Source organism: Panicum virgatum, chromosome 8K (genome assembly GCF_016808335.1).
Source record: "Panicum virgatum strain AP13 chromosome 8K, P.virgatum_v5, whole genome shotgun sequence".
NCBI lineage: Eukaryota > Viridiplantae > Streptophyta > Magnoliopsida > Poales > Poaceae > Panicum > Panicum virgatum.
The window spans coordinates 31,023,044-31,050,219 of NC_053143.1; the positions used below are offsets into that span (position 1 = coordinate 31,023,044).

The 27,176-nt window shown below is 44.5% G+C and overlaps 2 protein-coding genes across 2 annotated transcripts; both read right to left on the reverse strand.

The window, feature by feature from the left end:
- Positions 1 to 1,213: 1,213 nt before the first annotated feature.
- LOC120645627 (natterin-4-like) lies at positions 1,214 to 21,499 on the reverse strand. Its single transcript, XM_039922397.1, has 5 exons — positions 20,750 to 21,499; positions 20,507 to 20,665; positions 19,986 to 20,408; positions 19,142 to 19,756; positions 1,214 to 1,591 (listed from the first exon to the last, which is right to left on the reverse strand). The coding sequence occupies exons 4-5, from the start codon at positions 19,694 to 19,696 to the stop codon at positions 1,214 to 1,216; spliced, it is 933 nt and encodes a 310-aa protein (XP_039778331.1). The 5' UTR covers positions 19,697 to 19,756; positions 19,986 to 20,408; positions 20,507 to 20,665; positions 20,750 to 21,499.
- Positions 21,500 to 22,433: 934 nt separating this feature from the next.
- Positions 22,434 to 22,811, reverse strand: LOC120645628 (TPD1 protein homolog 1A-like). The gene has a single exon (XM_039922398.1). The coding sequence runs from the start codon at positions 22,809 to 22,811 to the stop codon at positions 22,434 to 22,436; it is 378 nt and encodes a 125-aa protein (XP_039778332.1).
- Between the last annotated feature and the right edge of the window lie 4,365 nt (positions 22,812 to 27,176).

Consider the following 27,176-nt stretch of genomic DNA (forward strand, 5'->3'; position numbering starts at 1 on the left):
GACGTTGAAAGGGGTGGGCAATTAGCTAGAGCAGGCCATACATAACATAGAAATCAGACGTTGAAAGGGGTGGGCAATTAGCTAGAGCAGCATGAAAGATTCATTGGTTTTTTCCTTTTACTCGTATGGATATGAAAAATATAGGATTTCCGATCCTAGCGGGAAAAGGAGTGAAACGGATACTCAATTTAAAGTGAGTAAAAGTAAAAATTTAGTGTGATTGTTTTTTCGCAACATTATTCTTTAAACACGTGCGTGTCACACATACATCCTACTAGTCTTGCATAAAAACTGATGCCAGGCGAGGCAAGCGAGCAGGCCGGCTAGCAGCAAGCTGCCAGGCTTGCGCCTCAGGTGGATGCAAGAGCTGGTCAAGCAAGGAAATCAAGGCTCGGTTTGCATTTTCTTTTGCCCTTGCTATTTATTTCCCGATCACTTGATTAGCTAGTGTATTAGCATTTGTTGCCACTAATACCTCAAGTTATTTTGCTGCATGCTTAGTAAAGTATTTGTTCTTGCTTGTTTTTGCTAGTCTTTGCATGCTTAATTAAAGAGAGCTTTAGTTCTTCTTATTTTGATTAGTCCTAATCTTTTTGGTGAGACTCTTGATTGGTTTTCCGCTTGATTTTGAGCTTTGCTAATTATTGTTGATTTGTTGCATGCTTAGTGAAATAAGCTCTTTTGCAAGTCTTTTTGGAAAAGCTTTTTCGGCAATTTGGTAAATCATTGATTCCGCTTTTGTGTGTGCCTGGGGTGAGCTCATTAGGAGTTGGCTTGTGTCACCTTGGCGGTTGGAAGAGAGCCGTGTCGGGTTAAATTCAGAATATAGGTCTTGTTCTCATTGAGGAAATTTTTTTTAAGGCTCCCATTCACTCCCCTATGGTTGCCTGTTCCGGTCCTTCAACTTGTCTATCCAAGTTATTGATTCGTCTCATGAGTTCCTCTTTATTATCTCCTCCGGTGTGCTCACAAATTATGTTGTCAATAGACAAGAAGTAACAAAGCTGATTAATACACTATTAGTTAGTGTATTAGCATTTGTTGCCACTAATAGACCTTCTCGTTGGTACTAAAAGTTGGTACTAAAAGAAATTGGCAGAGGGTAGCGGGACTGATGGAGTGTCATATAATGATATGAAAACGTACGTAATCCAACAAAATGCTACTAAGCCAAGCACTTGCACACTCTTTGCATTACAGGACAGAACAAGTGCTATCTGCTATCCTCTGTGACCTCGGTAGTGAAGTCGTAGCTGCTGACTCCATGGTAGATCCCGTCGTCAAACTTGTTTACAACTCTATGCCCGTCGGTTAAAATGTCCTCCTGGTAGTACGAGAAAGGGACATCGCAGGAGCCCTGCTTTCCCATCATGCGTAGTGTCACCTTGGTGTACGCAGGCACAGGAAGATCATACTGAACCGACTTCTCGTCCATTTGGGAGACGGATTGTCCCCAGGTGTAGGATTCAGAAAACTCTTCTTGGATCTTAACCGATGACATCGCAACTTCCGGGACTCCGGCCTGAATGGTAGTTGCGACGCCCAGCTTCAGCGAGACGCTTGAATCCCATGTCCTTCGCCTGGTCACGCTTGTAAGAATCGTGGCCCAAGAAGGGGTTGAATTGGGACTTTTTCAAATTTCTATTTAGTCCTTAACCTAGACTAGTATTGTCCAATCTACAAATTTGAAACCTAGTCACTAGAGCACGCTAGCAAAAGGTCCTTAGGTAGGTAAACACATTCTCATGATCATTTTGTCTAGATGGTTGCACACTAGCAAGATCAAAACCTAAGCAAGAGTTCACACTACCATGCAAGTTGTCCTAGTCAATCTATAAGCAATCAAAAGCAAGAATAACAACAAATGGATTTAATTGCTTGAAATAAAAGTAAGAGACACGAGACAACCGGATTTTTTCCCGTGGTATCGAGGAGTTGACGCTCCCCCCTAATCCACGTTGGAGCACCCACACAAGGGTATAGCTCCCTTACTTCACCAAGGAGCAAGTGATCATTAAGAATACTCCTTCTACATCTCCGGAATGGCGAGCTTCACACCGTGTATAATCTTCTTGTCTTGGGGCTCCCACAAACTCCAAGAGCTCACCAAGAACCTCCCGATCACCGAGACCGGCTAGGTGCCGTCAAACACCAAGAGTAACAAGCTTCTAAGCCTTCACTTGACCTACACTCAGTTGGCCCTAGCTCAAGCACACTTGCTACACTTGCAAATGTTGAATTCTTCAAGGTTGAAGCACAATCAATGTACTAGATCTTCACTCTTTTGCTCAAATCACTTTCTCTTCTTCTCAAGGGTGGCCTCAGGTATTTAAGGTGTCAAAGGCACTTCAAATGAGTCAGGGGGTGCCCTTATATAGAGTGGAGAGGGTCACATAGCCGTTGGAAGTCTACTGCAGAAAAACCGTGACCATCGGAAGAACCGACGGGTGACAAATTTGAGGCGTCGGTTCAACCGGTCTCTCTGTGTCCAATTAGTAGCCGTTGGGGTTTCTGACACAGTATACAGGCTTGCGTCATTGCACCGGTGCATGCTCCGTAGAGGCGTCGGTTCAACCGGTGCTGAAGAGGTTCACTGATCAACTCAAACAAGCTCTCTGGAACATAATACATCCAATGCACCGGTGGTTGATTCTGAAGCATCGGTTCAACCGGTACTGAAGACGAGTTGAGGTCCACCAAAACATGCTCTCTGGAACATAGTACATCTAATGCACCAGTGCTTTGCTTGGGACCATCGGTTCAACCGGTGCTATAGAGATTGTTGATTTTATTTCTGCTTGCATCTAGAGAGATAGACCGACAGGGGCGTCGGAACTTCCGCCAAGCGTCGGATGCACCGATACCGAGGCATCGATTAAACCGGTGTGCTGTTTTTCTTCGTTTTCAACTGAATTGACTTGGATTTGAAAGTAACTTCGATTGTTTCTTCTTCCAAGCGTTGTGTTAACTTCTATTGACCATCTTGGGCTGTTTTTGAGCGAGTGTGCAAGATTTCTAAGTCCAACTCAATTTTGGACAAGCTACTAACTCATGAACCCCTCTTAATAGTATGGTCAAGAACTAAGAACTATAAACCCTAGCTAAATCAAGTGTCCTTCATCTCCTTGTGACACTTGAGACTAGAAAGGTCCTTAATCTTTAAAATTGAGTCCTTGGCACGCATGGTTGTTCCGAATTGAGGGGTCTCCTTTCACATTTCATGAGACTAGACTAATCACAAATTTTTCCTTCAAAACACATGTTAGTCGCATACGGTTGTCATTAATCACCGAAACTTACCATTAGCATCTTTCGGCCTAGATGGGCTTCAATCTCCCCCTTTTTGGTGATTGATGACAACACAAAGTAGAGATACACAAGATATGAAATTGAAAGCGATAAACAGGCATGCATTACTAGAAATAAAGCACATGTAGGGACATGTTAACATAGAGCATACACAATATCCAAAATACATATCCATACACAAAATCCATGAAGATCCAAACACGCCACAAACCACCAAGCTCCCCCTATCTCTACTCCCCCTAGCTATCTCCCCCTTTGGCAACAAAGCACAAAAAAGGAAGGCAATCTAGTCCTGAGCTGGAGAAGGCGGGGTCTTCAGGCTCGGTCCGGTGGAGAACTGAGCGGCGGAGTCATCGGCGTCGTCGTCCGTCCAGTCTTCGTCGACCGAAGAGGACTTCTGCTCGACCGGAGTCGTCGGAGCAACAGAAGTAGCTGGAGTAGCGGTAGCAACTGGCTCGGTGACGACCGTGGAGTCCGTCGGAGGAGCAGATGTGACGGGAATCAGGTTTGGCTGACTAGGGCGAACAACGGACGGACGGAGCACCTCAGGCTGTGAGGGTGACTCGAACGTGAGGGACTGAACTGAGGGGTGCTGTAGCTGATGCAGAACCTGCTGCTGCCTGAGGAACTCTGTACGCTGCTCGGCAGTCCAGACACTAGACTGTGGAGCAAGAGCCGGAGTAGTAGTGGAAGTAGGAGCAGGGCTGGTAAACAACCCGGTCTGAAGAAGAGGTAACATCGGGAACGACGCCAAGTGTGTCTGCACAAAACCGCCAACAGGTGGAGCATGAGCAGTGGGGTCGAACTGGAGCTGCTGGGGTGTAGGGAGCTAAGGCTCAGGCAGTCCAGTGTGACGGTATAGCTGACTGAAGCATCCCGAGAAGAATGTGAACATCTGCTGCTGAATCTGGGGCTGCTGCTGAAGCTGTAACCTCATGGCCTCCTGCTGCTGCCGGATCCCCTCAAGTACTAGTGTCTGGGCCTCCTGCTGGCGAGCCTGCTCGGCTTGCATGCTTAGCTGAGCTGCAGCAAATCTGTCCTGCTGGTCTGAGAGCCTCTCAAAAATAGCAGCGAGTGAATCAGGCTGAGTGACCTGAGCAGTAGTAACTAGAGGAGCAGGGGTGCGGACTGCACCAGAGGATCCTGCCTCGTCATCCTCCGAGTCCTCTGAGTCTGTGTCCAGGTAGTGTGGGAGCTGGGCCTCTGCCGCTGCGAGTGAAGCGTCCTCAGCTGCAGTGGGATCATCCACAACTCTACCCTCAGCCAAAACACGCTCATCCAGAATCCGCTGTGCCCTACGCTGGCCTCTCGGGCCACGATGACCGTCTCGAGGAGTAGTATGTGAGTAAAAACTGAAGTGCGTCCTCGACTACTCCAGCTCGTCCATATGAGCATTCTGACTGAGTTGAGCGAGTATCCAGCAGATCCAATGAGCAAAAGGATGATGACGGTGAACTGTCATCCCATCCAGGATCACGTCCTCTAGCAGGGTAGCCAAACGTGCTCGAGTCAACCTATAATGCCTCTGCTGGAACATGAAGTCAATGAACTGCCGTTCCTACTCAACAAATAGGGTGGCGTAGAAAACACGAACCCACTCTCTGATGTACCGAGACCTCTCATTAAGCAGAGCTGGTAGACCCTCATATCTCTCAACCAAAGGGAGTATAGGAATGCCTCCTGCTGCCATGCACATAGCCACCCAGTGAAGCATTTTGTGCTCACTGATCTTGATGTCCATTTGGCAATAAGCGTGGTAGAAAGATTCCTGGAGCAGAGTGTGAAAGCGATGGTCAACTCCAACGTCCCTCTGCTCGGGAAACCACTACTCCAGGGTGACATATCTCAATCTCTTGACCCTAGGTCCTGGAATGCCCCGAAGCTCAAGCAACTCAACCTGTGGAGGCTCCTCCTCCGCATCACTGTCCTGACCAGCTGCCTCTCTCTCTCACTGTCACGGCCTGCTGCCCTATGAGTACCACCACCTCGAGTCCGTGGACGAGAGCGGGACTCAGGTGTGGTCTAAGCTGTCTCTAGCTGACGAGTACGTCCCGAGCGACGTAACTGCTGCTGTGGCTCCCCCTGAGCCTGAGGATCCCTGATCCTGAGCGAACCCTGCCTGTCTGCTACATCTGCAACTGCCTCTGCTCGCTCTCGGTCCTCACGAGTGCGCTTCTTCTTCTGCACAACCTGCTTGCCCTTGCCCTTCTTGTCTCCTGCCATCTGTCATAGAGAATCGATATAAGATAATGGAATTAAGACATGGAATTATGCATATATGAGATATCCACTAAAGGAAAGAATGTCCTTAAGCAAAGCATGGAATGATATGAGCCTATCATGGTGAGATCTAGTGGATAACAACTCACTAACACCCTAGAAGGACTATTGAAGTAACGAGATTTGATGTGAGTGAGTAAGGCAAGGATATATGTAAACATGTGTGTAACGGATAAGAAAACGAAGATACATCACATGCTAGGAGGGGCAGCACCATACCCTTGCAAATCCGAGAATCGGTCGAGAAGAAATCGAAGAAAAAGCCTAAGAGGCAATTCCGCGAAGACCTTGCGTGCACTCGAACCAAAGGATGAGGAGGACGTAATGAGTCCTGGAGTGCCTCTGAAGGAAGGGAGCTGTGCACAGGTGGAGAGGAGAAGGCGTGCCGGCGGCGACGGTGAGCGGCGGCGCAGAGGATGAGAGGCGACGCGTGGGTGGAGCGGGTGTGGCGCGGGCGCGGCGGTGCTGCGCGCGGGCACGAGCAGGGTGCAGCACGGCGGCGTGGCGGCGGAGCAGAGGTTCTGCGGCGGCAGCGGCGTGCGGGCGACGGTGGAGCGGCGCACGAGCGGCGGCGGAGTGGCGCGCGAGTGGCAGGACTGCGGTTCGATTTGGAGCGGACGAAGACGATTGTGACGCTGACGTGTGGGGCCCGCGAGAAAAACAAGAGAAAAGGTGCGTGCGGGCCCGCAAACCCTAGGCATCGGAAAGACCGATGGTGCTGAAGATATAAGCATCGGTGTATTCATCGGTGTAAAGTTGACCAGATCTAGATGAGTTTGAACGCGGTCAACTAAGGGCATCGGAAGAACCACTACTGAGCCATCGGAGCATCCGACGGGCGTCGGTGCAACTGCAAGAGGAAGGTCCAGAGACACTGCAAGGGCCAAAACTCCACGCAGTAGCACCGGAAGAACCGATGCTGTGGCGTCGGTTCATCCGCCAACCATCGGATGCACCGGTGGCCGTCGGTGTAACAGTCGGAGGTTGTTCCAGAGACGATGCAGAAACTGAGCCACGAAGACTTAAGCACTGGTTGAACCAATGCAGGGAAAAACAAGGCGTTGGTGTAACCGGTGGTTAAGGAAATTTCTGCTGAACTACAAACTCTACTTCTGATCCAAATTTTCAAAACCAAAACCATAAACACTCAATTTGGACCATTTTCGAGAGACAACCTCACCCCTCAAACACTCATACTTATAGTGCTCGCAAGCTTTTACATAAACATAGTCAAATTAAGATCCAAGCGAGGTTTTAAACACAAAAAACAAATGTATGAGCCACTTTGCCTATGAACTTAGAGATTGAAACTTTAAGTTCGATAGGACGTGACTCAATAGGCATGAAAGCGCAATATTGATCTTATCACTCTTGTAGAGATGATATATCATATTTAGCATGAATATCTTTCTCGAAGTGTGATTTGCTCCCTTGTGATGCTACTAACGTGATGTAATGCCAATGCAAAGCTAGAAATTAAACATGGATGCATTCTATATGACAAGCACATGCATTGCAAAAATTTAAATCTATCTTGTCAAGTTTGATCTCTTGGCAAGCTTCTTCATGATGAACCATTCTTCATGCCATGAGCGAAACCAAGACCACCGGCTCATGCTAGACCCATGTTCATCACTATCTTGACAAGGTTAGATAAACCCCTAGCATTTGTACATATGAAATGCATCTATATGACAATGCAATTACATGACGTTAGAAGCATCTAGAACATTAAGCTCACTTCGCAACCTACAAAAGGTGCTCTCATCTAGAGGTTTTGTGAAGATATCCGCCAATTGATCTTCGGAACGAACACCACAAAGTAGTATTTCATTCCTTGCCACATGATCTCTTAGAAAGTGATGGCGAATATCTATGTGTTAGGTGCGAGAGTGTTGAACCGGGTTATTTGCAATTTTAACGGCACTCTCATTATCACAAAGGAGCGGGATCCTATCTAATACTACACCATAGTCCAAGAGGCTTTGCTTCATGTAGAGGATTTGAGCACAACAAGCCTCGGCGGCAATATATTCTGCCTCCGCGGTTGACAAGGCCATGTAATTTTGTTTCTTTGACGACCAAGAGACTAAGGAACACCCTAGCAAGTGGCACCCACCCGATGTACTCTTGCAATCCACACGACATCCGGCAAAGTCCGAATCCGAGTATCCCAAGAGGGTAAAACTAGCTCCTTTGGGGTACCACAAGCCTATGCTAGGCGTATGCTTGAGATATCTAAGGATCCTCTTAACGGCACTAATGTGTGATTCCTTAGGATTAGCTTGAAAGCGGGCACACATGCATACGCTAAACATGATATCGGGCCTAGATGCGGTTAGGTAAAGAAGCGACCCAATCATGGAACGATAGAGAGTTTGGTCAACCGATTTACCTCCCTCATCCAAGTCAAGATGTCCATTAGTTGGCATTGGAGTCTTGATCGGATTGCAATCATCCATCTTGAATTTCTTGGGAATGTCCTTTGTATACTTTTCTTGATGGATGAAAGTCCATTCCTTCAATTGCTTGATTTGAAACCCAAGGAAGAAATTGAGCTCACCGACCATGGATATCTCGAATTCCCTAGCCATCATTTCTCCAAATTCTTTGCAAAGAATGGGGTTAGTTGAACCAAAAATGATATCATCAACATAGATTTGACATACGAATAGCTCTTCATTGATGATTCTTGTGAATAGAGTTGTATCCACCCTCCCGATCTTGAAGCCCTTGTTGAGAAGGAAGTCACGAAGGCGTTCATACCAAACCCTTGGTGCTTGCTTGAGCTCGTAGAGCGCCTTGTGCAACCTATGAACATGATTAGGATATCTAGGGTCCTCAAACCCGGGAGGTTGTTCAACAAACACTAACTCATTAATAAAGCCATTTAAGAATGCACCCTTCACATCCATTTGAAAGAGTTTCATGTTGTGATGTGAAGCGTACACTAAAAGGATACGGATGGCTTCAAGTCTTACAACGGGGGCAAATGTTTCACCAAAATCCAACCCTTCAACTTGTGCAAAGCCCTTTGCCACAAGTCTTGCCTTGTTGCGAACCACTACACCATGCTCATCTTGTTTGTTGCGGAAGACCCATTTAGTACCAATGATATTCTTGTTTTGAGGACGTTCTTCAAGAACCCAAACTTCATTGCGGGTGAAGTTGTTGAGCTCTTCTTGCATGGCCATCACCCAATCCGGGTCCTCAAGAGCTTCATATATATTTGTGGGTTCTAAGCAAGAAACAAACGAGTAATGTTCACAAAAGGAGGCATATTGACGTCTACGAGTTTTTACTCCACCGGAGGGGTCACCCATTACCAAGTCAATGGGATGGTTTCTTGAAGTTCTTGTAAGCCTCTCTTGTGCTTGAGACGTTGATTCTTTTAGTGGTTCGCCATCTTGATCTTGAGCTTGGGCTTGTTCACTTGTGATGTGCGTGTCATCAAATGGAAGTTGTTCTTCAACCACTTGTTCACCTTGGGCATCATGGAAAGGAGGTGAGACATCATCTTCTTCATCGGATGACTCATCATGGTGATGTGGTGGTGTAAACTTGTCTTCATCCTTTGAGTCATCCTTGAAAGTGACTTCAACTTGAGTGGATGAGACTTGTAGCTCTTCTACCTCCTCCTTTGGCTTGACTTGCCCGATAGTAATGTTCTTCATGACTTCTCGAAGTGGTTCATCACCTACATCATCACAAGAGAAAACTTCCCCTTGGGAGCCATTAGTCTCATCAAACTCCACATCACAAGTTTCTTCAATATTGCTAGTAGCACTATTGAATACTCGATATGCTTTGGAGTTTGATGAATAATCAACAAGAAAACCAACATCACATCTACTTTCAAACTTGCCTAGGTGCTTCCTTTTCTTAAATATGTTGCATTTGCAACCAAACACCCGGAAGTAGGAGATGTTGGGCTTCCTCCAAATGAGAAGCTCATAGGGTGTCTTTCCCAAGAAGCGGTGGAGATAAACTCGGTTGGATGCATGTCATGCGGTGTTGATGGCTTCCACCCAAAATCTTTGCGAGATGCCATAGTCATCCAACATTGCTCTTGCAAGAGTGATTAATGTCTTGTTCTTCCTCTCCACCACTCTATTTTGTTGGGGTGTGTATGTTGATGAAAACTCATGCTTGATCCCTATGTCGTTGCAAAGCTCTTCTACTTGAGTGTTCGTAAACTCCGTGCCATTGTCACTCCGGACCTTCACAACACTTGACTCAAATTCATTTTGAGCTTGCTTGACAAAAATCTTGAAGATCCCCATAGTCTTGCTCTTGTCCTCTAAAAAAAGTCCAAGTATATCTAGAGTAATCATCAACAATTACAAGACAATAGAGATTACCGCCAAGACTTTTATAGGTGGTTGGCCCAAAGAGATCCATGTGTAGTAGCACCAAGCTTCTTGATGTTGACAAATAAGCCTTCATGGGATGTGATGATGCAAATTGCTTCCCGGCTTGACAAGCACTACACAATTTGTTTTTGTCAAAAGTAACATCTTTGACGCCAACCATCATACCTCGTTTGAAGGCCTTCTTGAGTTGGCTCATGCCAATATGAACAATGCGGCGATGCCAAAGCCAACCCATGGAGTTTTTGGAGAAGAGACATATCGCCAAGCTTGCATCATTAGATGAGAAATCAACAAGGTAAATGTTATCATGTCGAAATCCTTTGAATATTAAGCTCTTGTCCTCCTTGCTTGTCACTACAACCTCACTATCACTAAAAGTGCATATTAGTCCTAAATCACAAAGTTGAGCAATAGATAAAAAATTGAAACTAACCGACTCAACAAGCAACACATTAGAGATAGAAAGATCCTTGGTAATGGCTACCTTACCCAAACCTACCACTTTTCCTTTTGAGTTATCACCAAAGGTGACATGTTCATAATCGCCCACATCTTCATCTAGTGAGGTGAACATCATTACATAGCCGGTCATGTGTTGTGTACATCCACTATCAAGCAAGTTTGGGTCATTTGACATGAGTTACTAAAGCTTTAGGAACCCATAGTTGGCGTGGTAGCTTTCCCTTCATGTGAGTGCCAATGAACTTTGCCTCAACCTAGCCACTTTTAATCTTGCTTAGCAAGAAATGATGTTCATTGAATTGAGACTTGTAATTAGGAGGCAAGGTAGGAGGTGGACGAGTAGGAATTGGACACTCCCTTGTGTGATGCCCGGTGATTTGACAATGTTGACAATATGAGCCAACTTCCTTGTTGAAGCATGTCTTGAGCTCCGGCGACTTGGGACAATTTTCCGGAGGACTTGGAAAATGATCCAAGTCCATTTGTCCCAAAGTGCCTTGCATTGTTAAAGAGGATTTCCTTGTGCAAGTATTCTCCCCTTGTCACATTGAACATGCATTTGGTCATGCTTTCAAGTTCCTCCTCAAGTTGTTTCTCCCTGTCATGGTTGGTCTTTGAACAAGAAGGAGAAGTATGATGACAAGTAGTAGGGTGACGCAACTCCACAAGATCATCACAAGAAGTAGCTATATTGACTTTGATGACATTCTTTTGAGTTTTTTTAGTTCTTCATCCAAGGCATCAAAGGCAAGGTCAAGTTCTTGATATTTCATATTTAAGTTAGCATAATCAAGCTTGAGCTTCTTGTTGCATGAAGTAAGTGACTTGTTAAGCACAACTACTTCGTCATATTTAACATTCAATTCATCATGCTTAACAAGTAGCTTGTCATGCTCCTCTCTAAGTTGCTTGCTAGGAACAATGCATGTATCATGAGTTTCTATTACCTCATTGTGCCTAACAATCAACTCATCATTTGAGGTCTTAAGCTTGGCATATTCAATTTCAAGAACTTTACATTTTGATTTGTACTTCTTGATCACTTTTTGGTACTCATCTAGAATGTTTTGCACTTCATTAGGAGGTAAGCAATGTTCACTTTCATCATTAGAGGAGTTGTCATCATCACTCACCTTGGAGTTACCTCTTGCCATGAAGCACATGGGTGGTGGAGGTAGAGGTGTCTCATCACCATCATCTTCATCATCATGCATGGCAATCCCCACAATCTTTTTTTGGATTCTTCATCACTTGAGTCATTACTTGAGGATTCACCATCCGTGATCCATTCTCCAAGGAAAGACTTGACCTTCTCTTTTCTTGTGAAAGACATTTTCTTCTTGTGGTCCTTCTTCTCATGACTTTTCTTTGACTGTCTTGTGTTGATTGTCATCATCTTCTTGTTTCTTGTTGAGCTTTGAAGGCTCCGGACAATTATATGAGAGGTGGCCATATTTGCCACAATTGTAACAAATTTTCTTGAAATTGTCCTTACTTTTCCGGGTAAGAAACTTGTTTTTCTTGGGGTCATAGTTGTACCCTCTCTTGTTCAACCTTAACATCATCTAGAGGTTTTGTGAAGATATCCGCCAATTGATCTTCGGAACGAACACCACAAAGTAGTATTTCATTCCTTGCCACATGATCTCTTAGAAAGTGATGGCGAATATCTATGTGTTAGGTGCGAGAGTGTTGAACCGGGTTATTTGCAATTTTAACGGCACTCTCGTTATCACAAAGGAGCGGGATCCTATCTAATACTACACCATAGTCCAAGAGGCTTTGCTTCATGTAGAGGATTTGAGCACAACAAGCCTCGGCGGCAATATATTCTGCCTCCGCGGTTGACAAGGCCATGTAATTTTGTTTCTTTGACGACCAAGAGACTAAGGAACACCCTAGCAAGTGGCACCCACCCGATGTACTCTTGCGATCCACACGACATCCGGCAAAGTCCGAATCCGAGTATCCCAAGAGGGTAAAACTAGCTCCTTTGGGGTACCACAAGCCTATGCTAGGCGTATGCTTGAGATATCTAAGGATCCTCTTAACGGCACTAATGTGTGATTCCTTAGGATTAGCTTGAAAGCGGGCACACATGCATACGCTAAACATGATATCGGGCCTAGATGCGGTTAGGTAAAGAAGCGACCCAATCATGGAACGATAGAGAGTTTGGTCAACCGATTTACCTCCCTCATCCAAGTCAAGATGTCCATTAGTTGGCATTGGAGTCTTGATCGGATTGCAATCATCCATCTTGAATTTCTTGGGAATGTCCTTTGTATACTTTTCTTGATGGATGAAAGTCCATTCCTTCAATTGCTTGATTTGAAACCCAAGGAAGAAATTGAGCTCACCGACCATGGATATCTCGAATTCCCTAGCCATCATTTCTCCAAATTCTTTGCAAAGAATGGGGTTAGTTGAACCAAAAATGATATCATCAACATAGATTTGACATACGAATAGCTCTTCATTGATGATTCTTGTGAATAGAGTTGTATCCACCCTCCCGATCTTGAAGCCCTTGTTGAGAAGGAAGTCACGAAGGCGTTCATACCAAACCCTTGGTGCTTGCTTGAGCTCGTAGAGCGCCTTGTGCAACCTATGAACATGATTAGGATATCTAGGGTCCTCAAACCCGGGAGGTTGTTCAACAAACACTAACTCATTAATAAAGCCATTTAAGAATGCACCCTTCACATCCATTTGAAAGAGTTTCATGTTGTGATGTGAAGCGTACACTAAAAGGATACGGATGGCTTCAAGTCTTACAACGGGGGCAAATGTTTCACCAAAATCCAACCCTTCAACTTGTGCAAAGCCCTTTGCCACAAGTCTTGCCTTGTTGCGAACCACTACACCATGCTCATCTTGTTTGTTGCGGAAGACCCATTTAGTACCAATGATATTCTTGTTTTGAGGACGTTCTTCAAGAACCCAAACTTCATTGCGGGTGAAGTTGTTGAGCTCTTCTTGCATGGCCATCACCCAATCCGGGTCCTCAAGAGCTTCATATATATTTGTGGGTTCTAAGCAAGAAACAAACGAGTAATGTTCACAAAAGGAGGCATATTGACGTCTACGAGTTTTTACTCCACCGGAGGGGTCACCCATTACCAAGTCAATGGGATGGTTTCTTGAAGTTCTTGTAAGCCTCTCTTGTGCTTGAGACGTTGATTCTTTTAGTGGTTCGCCATCTTGATCTTGAGCTTGGGCTTGTTCACTTGTGATGTGCGTGTCATCAAATGGAAGTTGTTCTTCAACCACTTGTTCACCTTGGGCATCATGGAAAGGAGGTGAGACATCATCTTCTTCATCGGATGACTCATCATGGTGATGTGGTGGTGTAAACTTGTCTTCATCCTTTGAGTCATCCTTGAAAGTGACTTCAACTTGAGTGGATGAGACTTGTAGCTCTTCTACCTCCTCCTTTGGCTTGACTTGCCCGATAGTAATGTTCTTCATGACTTCTCGAAGTGGTTCATCACCTACATCATCACAAGAGAAAACTTCCCCTTGGGAGCCATTAGTCTCATCAAACTCCACATCACAAGTTTCTTCAATATTGCTAGTAGCACTATTGAATACTCGATATGCTTTGGAGTTTGATGAATAATCAACAAGAAAACCAACATCACATCTACTTTCAAACTTGCCTAGGTGCTTCCTTTTCTTAAATATGTTGCATTTGCAACCAAACACCCGGAAGTAGGAGATGTTGGGCTTCCTCCAAATGAGAAGCTCATAGGGTGTCTTTCCCAAGAAGCGGTGGAGATAAACTCGGTTGGATGCATGTCATGCGGTGTTGATGGCTTCCACCCAAAATCTTTGCGAGATGCCATAGTCATCCAACATTGCTCTTGCAAGAGTGATTAATGTCTTGTTCTTCCTCTCCACCACTCTATTTTGTTGGGGTGTGTATGTTGATGAAAACTCATGCTTGATCCCTATGTCGTTGCAAAGCTCTTCTACTTGAGTGTTCGTAAACTCCGTGCCATTGTCACTCCGGACCTTCACAACACTTGACTCAAATTCATTTTGAGCTTGCTTGACAAAAATCTTGAAGATCCCCATAGTCTTGCTCTTGTCCTCTAAAAAAAGTCCAAGTATATCTAGAGTAATCATCAACAATTACAAGACAATAGAGATTACCGCCAAGACTTTTATAGGTGGTTGGCCCAAAGAGATCCATGTGTAGTAGCTCCAAGCTTCTTGATGTTGACAAATAAGCCTTCATGGGATGTGATGATGCAAATTGCTTCCCGGCTTGACAAGCACTACACAATTTGTTTTTGTCAAAAGTAACATCTTTGACACCAACCATCATACCTCGTTTGAAGGCCTTCTTGAGTTGGCTCATGCCAATATGAACAATGCGGCGATGCCAAAGCCAACCCATGGAGTTTTTGGAGAAGAGACATATCGCCAAGCTTGCATCATTAGATGAGAAATCAACAAGGTAAATGTTATCATGTCGAAATCCTTTGAATATTAAGCTCTTGTCCTCCTTGCTTGTCACTACAACCTCACTATCACTAAAAGTGCATATTAGTCCTAAATCACAAAGTTGAGCAATAGATAAAAAATTGAAACTAACCGACTCAACAAGCAACACATTAGAGATAGAAAGATCCTTGGTAATGGCTACCTTACCCAAACCTACCACTTTTCCTTTTGAGTTATCACCAAAGGTGACATGTTCATAATCGCCCACATCTTCATCTAGTGAGGTGAACATCATTACATAGCCGGTCATGTGTTGTGTACATCCACTATCAAGCAAGTTTGGGTCATTTGACATGAGTTACTAAAGCTTTAGGAACCCATAGTTGGCGTGGTAGCTTTCCCTTCATGTGAGTGCCAATGAACTTTGCCTCAACCTAGCCACTTTTAATCTTGCTTAGCAAGAAATGATGTTCATTGAATTGAGACTTGTAATTAGGAGGCAAGGTAGGAGGTGGACGAGTAGGAATTGGACACTCCCTTGTGTGATGCCCGGTGATTTGACAATGTTGACAATATGAGCCAACTTCCTTGTTGAAGCATGTCTTGAGCTCCGGCGACTTGGGACAATTTTCCGGAGGCTTGGAAAATGATCCAAGTCCATTTGTCCCAAAATGCCTTGCATTGTTAAAGAGGATTTCCTTGTGCAAGTATTCTCCCCTTGTCACATTGAACATGCATTTGGTCATGCTTTCAAGTTCCTCCTCAAGTTGTTTCTTCCCTGTCATGGTTGGTCTTTGAACAAGAAGGAGAAGTATGATGACAAGTAGTAGGGTGACGCAACTCCACAAGATCATCACAAGAAGTAGCTATATTGACTCTGATGACATTCTTTTGAGTTTTTTTAGTTCTTCATCCAAGGCATCAAATGCAAGGTCAAGTTCTTAATATTTCATATTTAAGTTAGCATAATCAAACTTGAGCTTCTTGTTGCATGAAGTAAGTGACTTGTTAAGCACAACTACTTCGTCATATTTAACATTCAATTCATCATGCTTAACAAGTAGCTTGTCATGCTCCTCTCTAAGTTGCTTGCTAGGAACAATGCATGTATCATGAGTTTCTATTACCTCATTGTGCCTAACAATCAACTCATCATTTGAGGTCTTAAGCTTGGCATATTCAATTTCAAGAACTTTACATTTTGATTTGTACTTCTTGATCACTTTTTGGTACTCATCTAGAATGTTTTGCACTTCATTAGGAGGTAAGCAATGTTCACTTTCATCATTAGAGGAGTTGTCATCATCACTCACCTTGGAGTTACCTCTTGCCATGAAGCACATGGGTGGTGGAGGTAGAGGTGTCTCATCACCATCATCTTCATCATCATGCATGGCAATCCCCACAATCTTTTTTGGATTCTTCATCACTTGAGTCATTACTTGAGGATTCACCATCCGTGATCCATTCTCCAAGGAAAGACTTGACCTTCTCTTTTCTTGTGAAAGACATTTTCTTCTTGTGGTCCTTCTTCTCATGACTTTTCTTTGATGTCTTGTGTTGATTGTCATCATCTTCTTGTTTCTTGTTGAGCTTTGAAGGCTCCGGACAATTATATGAGAGGTGGCCATATTTGCCACAATTGTAACAAATTTTCTTGAAATTGTCCTTACTTTTCCGGGTAAGAAACTTGTTTTTCTTGGGGTCATAGTTGTACCCTCTCTTGTTCAACCTTAACATCATCTTGGAAGTCTTCCTCATGAGAAGTGCTAGCTCAACATCACCATCTTGATCACTTGAATCTTCGTTAGCTTCATCTTCGCTTGAGCTTGGTGATGGAACTTTGCACTTGTTCTTTTTTTTGGACTTATGATCACTCTTAGCTTTGAGTGCAAGATCTCTCTAGTCCTGCGATGGATCAACTTCTCCCAAGAGGAACATCTCATGAGACCGAATCTTCCCAACAACATCACTCACTTCAAGTGTTTCAAGATCCTTCTCATAGACCAATGAGGTGACGATGTTGTACTTGGGCTTGTGTAGACAATGAAGGATCTTCTGGATGATGTCACTAGTAGACAAAGGAGAAATTTCAAGAGCATTAATGTCCTCAATAAGCATATTCAATCGAGCATACATTTGTTCAACCAACTCATTTGGAAGCATTTTGAATTCATTAAGTTTTTCCTTAAGCACTTGATATTTTTCTCCACGAACTTTTTTAGAACCAACATAGATAGCTTCAAGTGCTTCCCAAATTTCATGAGAGGTCTTTTTGCTGTGAACACGAGCAAAAATCTCCTCACTAAGAGCATCAAACAAAGCATTCTTCGCTCTAGCACCATATTTGACTTGATCTTCATTCCAAGGACCAACGATAGGTTTTTCTGTGACCACCCAAGCGATGGGATTAATAGCCTCAAGGTAACCCGCCATGCGAGCTTTCCAATAAGCATAGTTTCTTCCATCGAGCTTGGGTGGACCGCCACTCCCCCCGGCCATTCTTTAGGATTTTAAGCCTAAAAAGAGAGCCCAAGAAGGGGTGGTTGAATTGAGACTTTTTCAAATTTCTACCTAGTCCTTAACCTAGACTAGTATTGCCCAATCTACAAATTTGAAACCTAGTCACTAGAGCACGCTAGCAAAAGGTCCTTAGGTAGGTAAACACACTATCATGATCATTTTATCTAGATGGTTGCACACTAGTAAGATCAAAACCTAAGCAAGAGTTCACACTACCATGCAAGTTGTCCTAGTCAATCTATAAGCAATCAAAAGCAAGAATAACAACAAATAGATTTAATTGCTTGAAATAAATGTAAGAGATACGAGACAACCTGATTTTTTCCCGTGGTATCGAGGAGTTGACGCTCCCCCTAATCCACGTTGGAGCACCCACACAAGGGTATAGCTCCCTTGTTTCACCAAGGAGCAAGTGATCACTAAGAATGCTCCTTCTCCATCTCCGGAACGGCGAGCTTCACATCGTGTACAATCTTCTTGACTTGGGGCTCCCACAAACTCCAAGAGCTCACCAAGAACCTCCCGATCACCGAGACCAACTAGGTGCCATCAAACACCAAGAGTAACAAGCTCCTAAGCCTTCACTTGACCTACACTCAGTTGGCCCTAGCTCAAGCACACTTGCTACACTTGCAAAGGTTGAATTCTTCAAGATTGAAGCACAATCAATGTACTAGATCTTCACTCTTTTGCTCAAAGCAATTTCTCCTCTTCTCAAGGGTGGCCTCAGGTATTTAAGGTGTCAAAGGCACTTCAAATGTGCCAGGGGGTGCCCTTATATAGAGTGGAGAGGGTCATATAGCCGTTGGAAGTGTACTGCAGAAAAACCGTGACCATCGGAAGAACCGACGGGTGACAAATTTGAGGCGTCGGTTCAACCGGTCTCTCTGTGTCCAATTAGTGGCCGTTGGGGTTTCTGACACAGTATACAGGCTTGCGTCAGTGTACCGGTGCATGCTCCGTAGAGGCGTTGGTTCAACCGCTGCTGAAGAGGTTCACTGATCAACTCAAACAAGCTATCTGGAACATAATACATCCAATGCACCGATGGTTGATTCTGAAGCGTCGGTTCAACCGGTGCTGAAGACGAGTTGAGGTCCACCAAAACATGCTCTCTGGAACATAGTACATCTAATGCACCGGTGCTTTGCTTGGGACCATCGATTCAACTGGTGCTATAGAGGTTGTTGATTTTATTTCTGCTTGCATCCAGAGAGATAGACCGACAGGGGCGTCGGAACTTCCGCCAAGCGTCGGATGCACCGATGCTGAGGGATCGATTAAACCGGTGCTGTTGTTTTTCTTCGTTTTCAACTGAATTGACTTGGATTTGAAAGTAACTTCGATTGTTTCTTCTTCCAAGCGTTGTGTTAACTTCTATTGACCATCTTGGGCTGTTTTTGAGCGAGTGTGCAAGATTTCTAAGGCCAACTCAATTTTGGTCAAGCTACTAACTCATGAACCCCTCTTGATAGTACGGTCAAGAACTAAAAACTATAAACCCTAGCTAAATCAAGTGTCCTTCATCTCCTTGTGACACTTGAGACTAGAAAGGTTCTTAATCTTTAAAATTGAGTCCTTGGCACGCATGGTTGTTCCGAATTGAGGGGTCTCCTTTCACATTTCATGAGACTAGACTAATCACAAATTTTTCCTTCAAAACACATGTTAGTCGCATACAGTTGTCATTAATCACCGAAACTTACCATTAGCATCTATCGGTCTAGATGGGCTTCAACGCTGTACTTCAAAGTCAGCTTCGCCGCGCTGGCTGTACCCGTCCGGTTGACAGCAGTTTCAGTGGCCACAGTCTGGACCTTCTGGCCATGGATTCTAGCGTCCATGACGCGGTTCACGACGTTGTAGATCCTGCGAGAAAGAACTGCCATGCCTCTTCCAGCTGTAGGTGTGCCCACTTGTTGATGCTTGGGACAGAGGCGTTGAGGCAGCTCTTCTTGCCTTCGGTGGTCAGCCTCGTGCAGTACCAGCCGTTGCCGAGGCTGGAGCGCAAACTCGTCGCCGAACTTGACTGCTCGGAATACGGTGTCGAGGTTGTCGTCGGTGGTGTCGTCGGAGTCCGCCCAGATCCAGTTCGGGCTGCGCCTCCAGAACTTGCCGAAGTGGTCGGACTTCATGCGGATCGTCCCGTCGTCTCTGTTGGTGTGGATGGTGTGCCTCACGGTTGGATCGCCCATGTCGCTGGATGAGAACTGCAGGTAGTTGTAGCCCTGAATGACCCGTGCGCTGAGGTACAACCCATTGTCGCCCTTGAAGCAAACATGCTTAGGCAATTCCATTCGTTGAAACAAGTAGTTGTGCCCTTGTGCTCCTTAATTTCTTCCGGTGTAATTGTTAATCTATGTTTCCCACAAACAAGCAGGCAACTCAGAATGTTTGGAGCCTGGAGTGCGTTAAGCTGTTATAGAATAGCCATGACATCATTTAATTTCTGCTCAAAATTTTCAAATCATGCTCTGATAATAAGAAACAAATAGTGAAATTTCAAAATACTGTGCACACAAATCTTAGGCAGATTACATGAACACGGTTAACTCTGCATAGCTAACATATTAATCCTCTTGTTACCTTTATGCAGTGTATGTAGGGGCCGCAGTTCGTGGCCGACGCGGATGGGTGGAGGCAGCGGCGGCTCGGTCTGGCCGCAAACTCCCATCCCACACGCACCCCTCCTCGGATTTTGAAGGTTGTTGTCCTTATGATGCTTGAAATCGAATTTTATATGCTGGTTTCGCTGTCTAAGGAATGGAGTCTGAAACTTTCAGGTCTAGTGTAATTTTATGAATTTTTAATCCTCTTAACTTTGGAGGCATTGAGAAGTATTGGAAGGCGTTACGGCACATATGGACCCACCGACTATTAACACATTAAATGCCTTCCAACGCCTTTTCATTGACGTCTCTCAATGCCTTCCCTCATATTGGGCCTATGAATTATAGACACATTAAACGCCTCACAACGCCTCCCTAAACATCGTAGAATTTCTCTCGGCTGTAAATAAAAAGATTTAACAGAGTACGGATTAGTACAAAAAACACTATGGCAGCTGTTCTGTAAGCATCACTATGCTAGAAGCATGTTCTGTGTACCTTTGAATTTAGAGGATCTATGAAATAATTACGAATGGTCATTGAAATCTGAACGGAAGGGATACTTCAGAGTGTAGCTTTGAATCAGACTTGGGTTACTTGTTGCCTCAAAATACTCTTGCATATATATCTCTTTTCTTCTACTCCAATCAATCTAATCTGATCAAAATTGCAATTAATATATATCAATGAGACAGCAGAAGAGAGGAATCAAGGCAATGTAGGGATACGACATACTGTTACCTCAATTGGCCTCTATCATTTCCCATTTCTCTGGTGCATTTCACCAAACAAATGGCATGCACAAGACAAGGATGAATGTTCAGAATTGTAAAAGTAATCAACTTGCGATGGATTTTGTAGCAAATAGGCAAAACGGATAGAGGAGATGATGCAGATCTCACTTGTGATCCTCGGATGTCGTGAGGATGAGCATCGTCGATGTCCTAATGGCTTGGTCTCGTGCTCTGGGAGGGGTGTCCAGTCCTTCTCGCGAGCGGAGCGCTGTGTGCCACTCTGGACTCGGCAGAGACGACGGCGGTGTGGTGATCTGCGAGGATGGGGGCGCCGATCCGAGATGGCAGCGAGGATGGAGGCAGCGGACGCGGTGAGGACGGCGGCGGGGATGGAGGACGTCGCTCTGGACTCGTCGGAGACACGCCCAGGGCTCATCGGCGACGGCCATGGGCCCTATCTGCAGTTCCTCTCTACCATCGCGAGGGTGTCCTCATGGGTGAACGGGTCCAGATCGCCGGTGCCCCTCGCAAAGTTCCATGGTGAGGGTACCTAGCCGCGACATTGGGGTAGCACTCGGGCACGGCGGTGACGAGGACGGATGACAGGTACGGATGCGGCGGTGTGTGAGCCGCACGGAGGCAAGCGGCCGTAGGGGAGGGGGCGGGCTGCGGCGGTGGTGGCAGTGGGGGTTGAGGGAAGGAGTGGGCGTGCGGGGGTGGCAGTGGAAGCGCATGCGAGGAGGAGGCAGTGACAGGAGAGCGGGGGAGGGGGAGATTTTTTTTCCCATGAGGTCGAGAAGGTTCCGACGAATCGAGAGGTGACACTGCACTGTGGAGTGTAGGTTAGATTTTAAAGGAATACAAGGGTCTAATTATAAAATGTGGATAGCTGGTTACAGACGTCGGATCACGATTGAACGGTCGAAATTAATTGGCCACATGGATGGGCTAGCCGTGAGCCAAATCCAGCTGCCTTAATATATAGAAATTGATGCGGTGCGATTTTTTTACAACTAATTTTGTTACAATAGGTATAACTTGATGTTGCTGTGGAAAAACCTAATGAGGGATGTTGCATAGTGAACTTCTTACATAATTTTTTGTTGCGATATGCGTACAATGATGTTTGAGCAAGAGTTTAACAAAAAGTTCGGGCGAACCTTCCCAACTACATCTGCCCGTATGATCGCACCGATCAGAAAAACAAAAATGTACCACCTTATTACAATCTCGTGAACAACTGAAGTGATTTTATTTGAAGTTCCCAACTTGACAAAACTTTTAGCTCGCTCACAAGGTTTTTAGACGCTACGTGGCAATTTTCTGTCCAATCTTGCGGGAACCGAACTGTTACCTACCACATTTATACAGTTTCTCGTGCTTACATGCGTGAAGAAATAATTTAAATTTGTTTAAAATTTAACGTTGGTTAGATGCAAATTGTCTGCTCGATCGGCTTCATAAGTTAATAGTGTTAACACACGAGCTATATATATATATATATATATATATATATATATATATATATATATATATATATATATATATATATATATATATATATATACTGCCAGCAGCTGATGACGCGTCATAAATTCGTAATTTTTTGTATACTATCCTAATAAGAACCAAACGTGACCTACTAATTGATCTTCTTCGCAAGAAAGACAATGAAACGGAGCGAGGTGCCGTCAGGAGCCGCCGTCGCCGTCGCAGGTGGCTGCGAGCAGGGTCATGTCGTATCTCACGTAGCTGGTGTAGTTGAAGGAGACGGTGGCCCCGGACGCGACGGAGCCGCCGCCGACGAGGAGGCAGTCGCCGTGGCCGACCTCGGAGATGACGTCGGGGTTGACGGGCCAGACGGTGCGGAAGCTGTACCCGCACATGGGGTGGATCCCCGACACGGCGCCGCCGCCCCGGTTCGCCACCTCCACGGCGAACTTCTTGGCGCGGTTCGACTGGCGGTGGCCCGCGCTCTGGGTGAGCGCCACGTCCCGCATCGCGTCGCACTGCTGGACGGGGAGCGCGGCGGAGGCCGCCGCTGGCGCTGGCGGCGCGAGCAGGATCATTGCGGCTGCCACCAAGACCGCTGTGGCCATGGTTGCTGTCGCAGGAGCCATGATGAGCTGATTGCTTCTGATGATCGCCGTCGGGCGTGCGGTGGGAGGGGTCGGAGAGGTGAAACAACTACGTCGACGACGGTGGTGGCCGGTGGCCCGTGTCCCCCTCCCGCCGTATATATATGGGCGCAGGTGGCGGAGGAGGAAGGCGGTGGAGGTGATTTGGAAGGTGTGGTCGGCGGTATGGAGTCCGTGGTCGGGTATGGCAGCCCGGCGTCGCGCCTGCTCTGTTTCCATACAAAGGACAAGATGTGCGTGACCTGTTCAAGGAACTCTTTTTTTTTCTTTTGAAAAATGATGGAACTCTGTTCTATTTTCAGAATGGATATTGCAAGTATACGGCAACTTCTGGTAATAAACAATCTAGTTTGGCTTGGTGCACAATTCAATAATTATGATGGGAATTACCCTCTCCATCCATTTTTATAAGACATAGTTAACATGACATGGTCTTTCAAATAACACTTTGATCATTCATTTATTTTTGAGAAAAGTCCAAATTACTCTCCTCAACTATAGCCACAGTCTGAATTAACCCCCAAGACTATCGTTTGGTTCATTTTATAATTTATCCCATAATATAATTTGTCTTTCTTATTTCTCCATGAATATAGGTGGAGATTTAAGTTGAAATTCTACGAGATGATAGTACATATTATAAATATTTTAGAAAAATACAACATAATTTTTTATTATTATTTTGATAGGTTAGGGTAATTGATAATAAATTTATCATTGTAGTTCAAAATTATATGAAAAATAACAATAAAAAATCTAACAATTTTTTTAAATATTCACTATATATCCACTACTATCCTACAAAATTTGAAATTAAAATTCAACTTGTGTATAAAGAAACAAAAAAGACAAATTGTATTATGGGGTAAAATAAACTAAATGCATAGTTTAGGAGGTAAACTGAACCAAGTTATAGTTTAGGGGGTTATCCAGACTTTGGCTATAGTTGAGGGGAGTAATTTAGACTTTTTCTATTGTTATATACTGTATCACTAATAGTTATCATGGTAAAGTATATTTGATTACGAATCCAATCATATAAAATTTACATTATAAAAATTAAAAGATTAACGGTTAAATTGTTGGTTAAAGATTGCAAAGTTTAATCTTAATATGTGTGTGGCTTATATAAAAGTAGATGGAGGGAGTACTGGATTGATACATGGTTGAAAAAGGATATGATTTCCTTTCTAAATAATCATATCGTGGAACATAATGGGACTACAAAAGTGTATACTCTTCCACAATTATTATGTTAAAAAATGGGACACAAAATTTGTACACTGTACCAAAACTTTGCTGGTATTTACTATTTCATTGACATCAAACTTCATTTGAATAATTTGATAGGTACCATCACATTGCCAAACACACTTTAACCACTGGAATAGAATTTTCTGTCATTTCACTGAGAGAAGATTCCGTAAACGACACACGAAGCCTTGCAATTCAAAATGGAGGGAACAGAAGCTGAAGCGACTAAAAATATATGGGATTCATAATTTGAGACGCTTACAATGCTCTTATAGACATGCAACTAAATGACAACATTTGGAAGCTATGGTCTTTTTTCTCGAAAGTGCAGGAGAACTACGCTTTATTATATTAAGAAGAAGAAAGGGGAACCGCCTAAAAGGGTTACAGAAATGGAGGGACGTAACACTCCCTAAGTACGGGAAATTCTTTCTACTATACTAAAAACCACAACGGAATCAAAGCTAGACCGGACCCCCCCCCCCCCAAAAATTAGGAGGTCGTAGGAGCTAGGGCGAGGAGGAAGGAAACTCCTCTAGCCCCAGCAAAAGACCACTGATGCAGATCTTCCCTAGTTGCCGACAATAGACTGTTTAAATTCGGAACAACCCCATCAAATACACACCGATTTCGGTGATTCCACAAATTCCACGCCCCCAAGATAACTAGAGAATTAACTCCTTTTTGGACTTGACCGGACAACTTGTTGCTTAAATTTTCCCACCAGTCGTCAAACACCTTATCATCTAAACCCGGGGCAAGTGCCTGCAGTCCAAGACCATGTAGCAAATTGAACCACATCTGCCGGGAGAAGACGCAGGAGATCAGTAGGTGGTCCAATGTTTCCTCAGCCTGGTCGCAGAGAGGACAGACTGCCTGGTGTGGAAGTCCTTTTCTTGCAAGGCGATCAGCTGTCTAACATTTTTTGTGTGCCACCGTCCACATGAAGAATTTGCACTTGCCAGGTGCCCAACTTTTCCAAATTCGCTTCCTAGGTTTGAATTGGACAGCTCCAGTAAAAAGAGCTTCATAAGCAGTCTTTGCGGAATAATGGCCTGATGCCGAAAACTGCCAAAAATGGGTGTCATCTACCTCAGCCTGCAGCTCGAAACCTGAGAGTTTTTTTCCCATAAGCGAAGATATTCAATCAGGACATTTATTGTGAGAGCGCCCCTTATATTAGAAATCCATCTGTTCTCAACAAGTGCATCATGTACTGTTCTTTTCTTTGCTCTCGCTGCCACTGCCCCAAACAGGTGAGGGAATGTCTGATCCAGTCTTCGCCCAAGCAGCCATCTATCTGTCCAAAATAAGGTATTCTTTCCATTTCCCACCACTGAGGTAATGGATACAGCAAAAAAAGCTTTTACTTGTGAAGGAGCCTGAACCCGGGAGGAAGGCCCAAGGTTTGTCAGGTTCAGTTTTTTGGAGCCATAGCCACCTTAACTTTAGAGCCCAGCCTAGAAACTGTAGATGGGAGATGCCCAGACCACCTAATTCAGGGGGCCTTGTAACCTTAGGCCAAGCAATTAAACAGTGTCCTCCCTTGACATCTTTTCTTCCTTTCCAAAGAAAACCCCTTCTGATTTTATCAATTGCTTCCAATGCCTTGGCAGGAAGGTCTTGGGCCAGCAGCAGATAAATGACCATGGAAGTAAGCACATATTGGACCAAAACACACCTACCAGCCTTTGTGAGTAGATTAGCCTTCCACCTAGGAAGTCTATCAGCAATTGTTTCAATAATTGGCTGAACCTGAGTTTTGGTTAGCTTGTAAGGTGAGAGAGGCACTCCAAGATATGTGCAAGGGAACTCAGATATCTGGCAGGGAAGGTGTGCTTGTAAGGTTGTTAAATGTTCAGCCATGCAGTGGATAGGAAGGACAGTGCACTTCTGCACATTTGTTTTCAGGCCAGAAGCTTCACCAAAGAGTTGCAAAATGTCCAAAGTGAGACTGATGTCATTGACCGAAGGTTGGAGGAAGAGGACCACATCATCTGCATAAAGGGAAATGCGGTGTTTTAGAGTTCTCCTGGGCAGCGGCTGCAAGAGTGCTTCATCAGCAGCCTTTTTAACCAAATAACAGAGCACATCCATGACCAGAATAAATAACATTGGGGACAATGGGTCCCCTTGCCTCAGTCCTCTCCTATGCTCAATTGTGTCACCTGGGGAGTCATTGAGTAGTATCTGAGTAGAGGAGGTAGCTAGGAGACCGCTAATGATATCATGCCATACTTGTCCAAAGCCCAATATTTGCAGTACCTCCAAAAGGAAGGGCCAAGATATCGAGTCAAACGCTTTGGTGATATCAAGTTTTAGGAGAATACGTGCCTGCTTTTGTTGGTGCAGGAACTTCGTCGTGTGCTGTACCAACATGAAATTGTCCAAGATGAAGCGCCCTTTGATGAAGGCGCTCTGATTTGGTGTGATCATTTTGTCCAGGGTCTAGCTATCTAAGTTTAAATTCTATCTAAACTAAAAGGCAAAATAGTCTATGTCACACCCAATTTTAAGGACAAAACCGAATGCATAACTATATGTATGCTAGGATCAAGTTTCATACATATAGTGACATTCTAAGTGAATAATCAGCAATAGTATCACGAAAAAGAGAGAATACAGCAAATAAAAGACTATCAGAGTTATACAGCTTATTCTGGAAACAAAGACTCCAAACTTCACAGGCAATCGACTGGGGGATTGCGTACGCCTAGAACTCAGCAACACCTTCATAAGACTTCATAACCTTCTCCTTCTGAGCACCAGTAAGCAAGGGTGAGTACACTTATGGTTGGTACTCAGCAAGGCCACAAGAAATAACCAGAAAATGATTTGAATCCATCTTTAAGTTAAATTAATCATGTGAGGGTTCAAGCCGCTCTTGACCGTGAGCACGGCTGATATATCAGTTTTACACTCTGCAGAGATTGTACACTTTCACCACAATTCGCGTAAAAGTTCCGAAGAACTTTGAACCCAATCACGAATGTGCTAGCTAGGCACAATATCACACTTCCGAGGTGTGATTGCATAGGGACA

Excerpts from the sequence above, each read along its gene's own strand:
- LOC120645628 (XM_039922398.1), bottom strand. The coding sequence starts at position 22,811 with ATGATCCTGCTCGCGCCGCCAGCGCCAGCGGCGGCCTCCGCCGCGCTC.
- LOC120645627 (XM_039922397.1), bottom strand. The coding sequence starts at position 19,696 with ATGGAATTGCCTAAGCATGTTTGCTTCAAGGGCGACAATGGGTTGTAC. Across the intron at positions 1,592-19,141 it reads CGAAGCTGACTTTGAAGTAC|AGCGTGACCAGGCGAAGGAC; the intron begins AGCGTTGAAGCC and ends ACGATTCTTACA.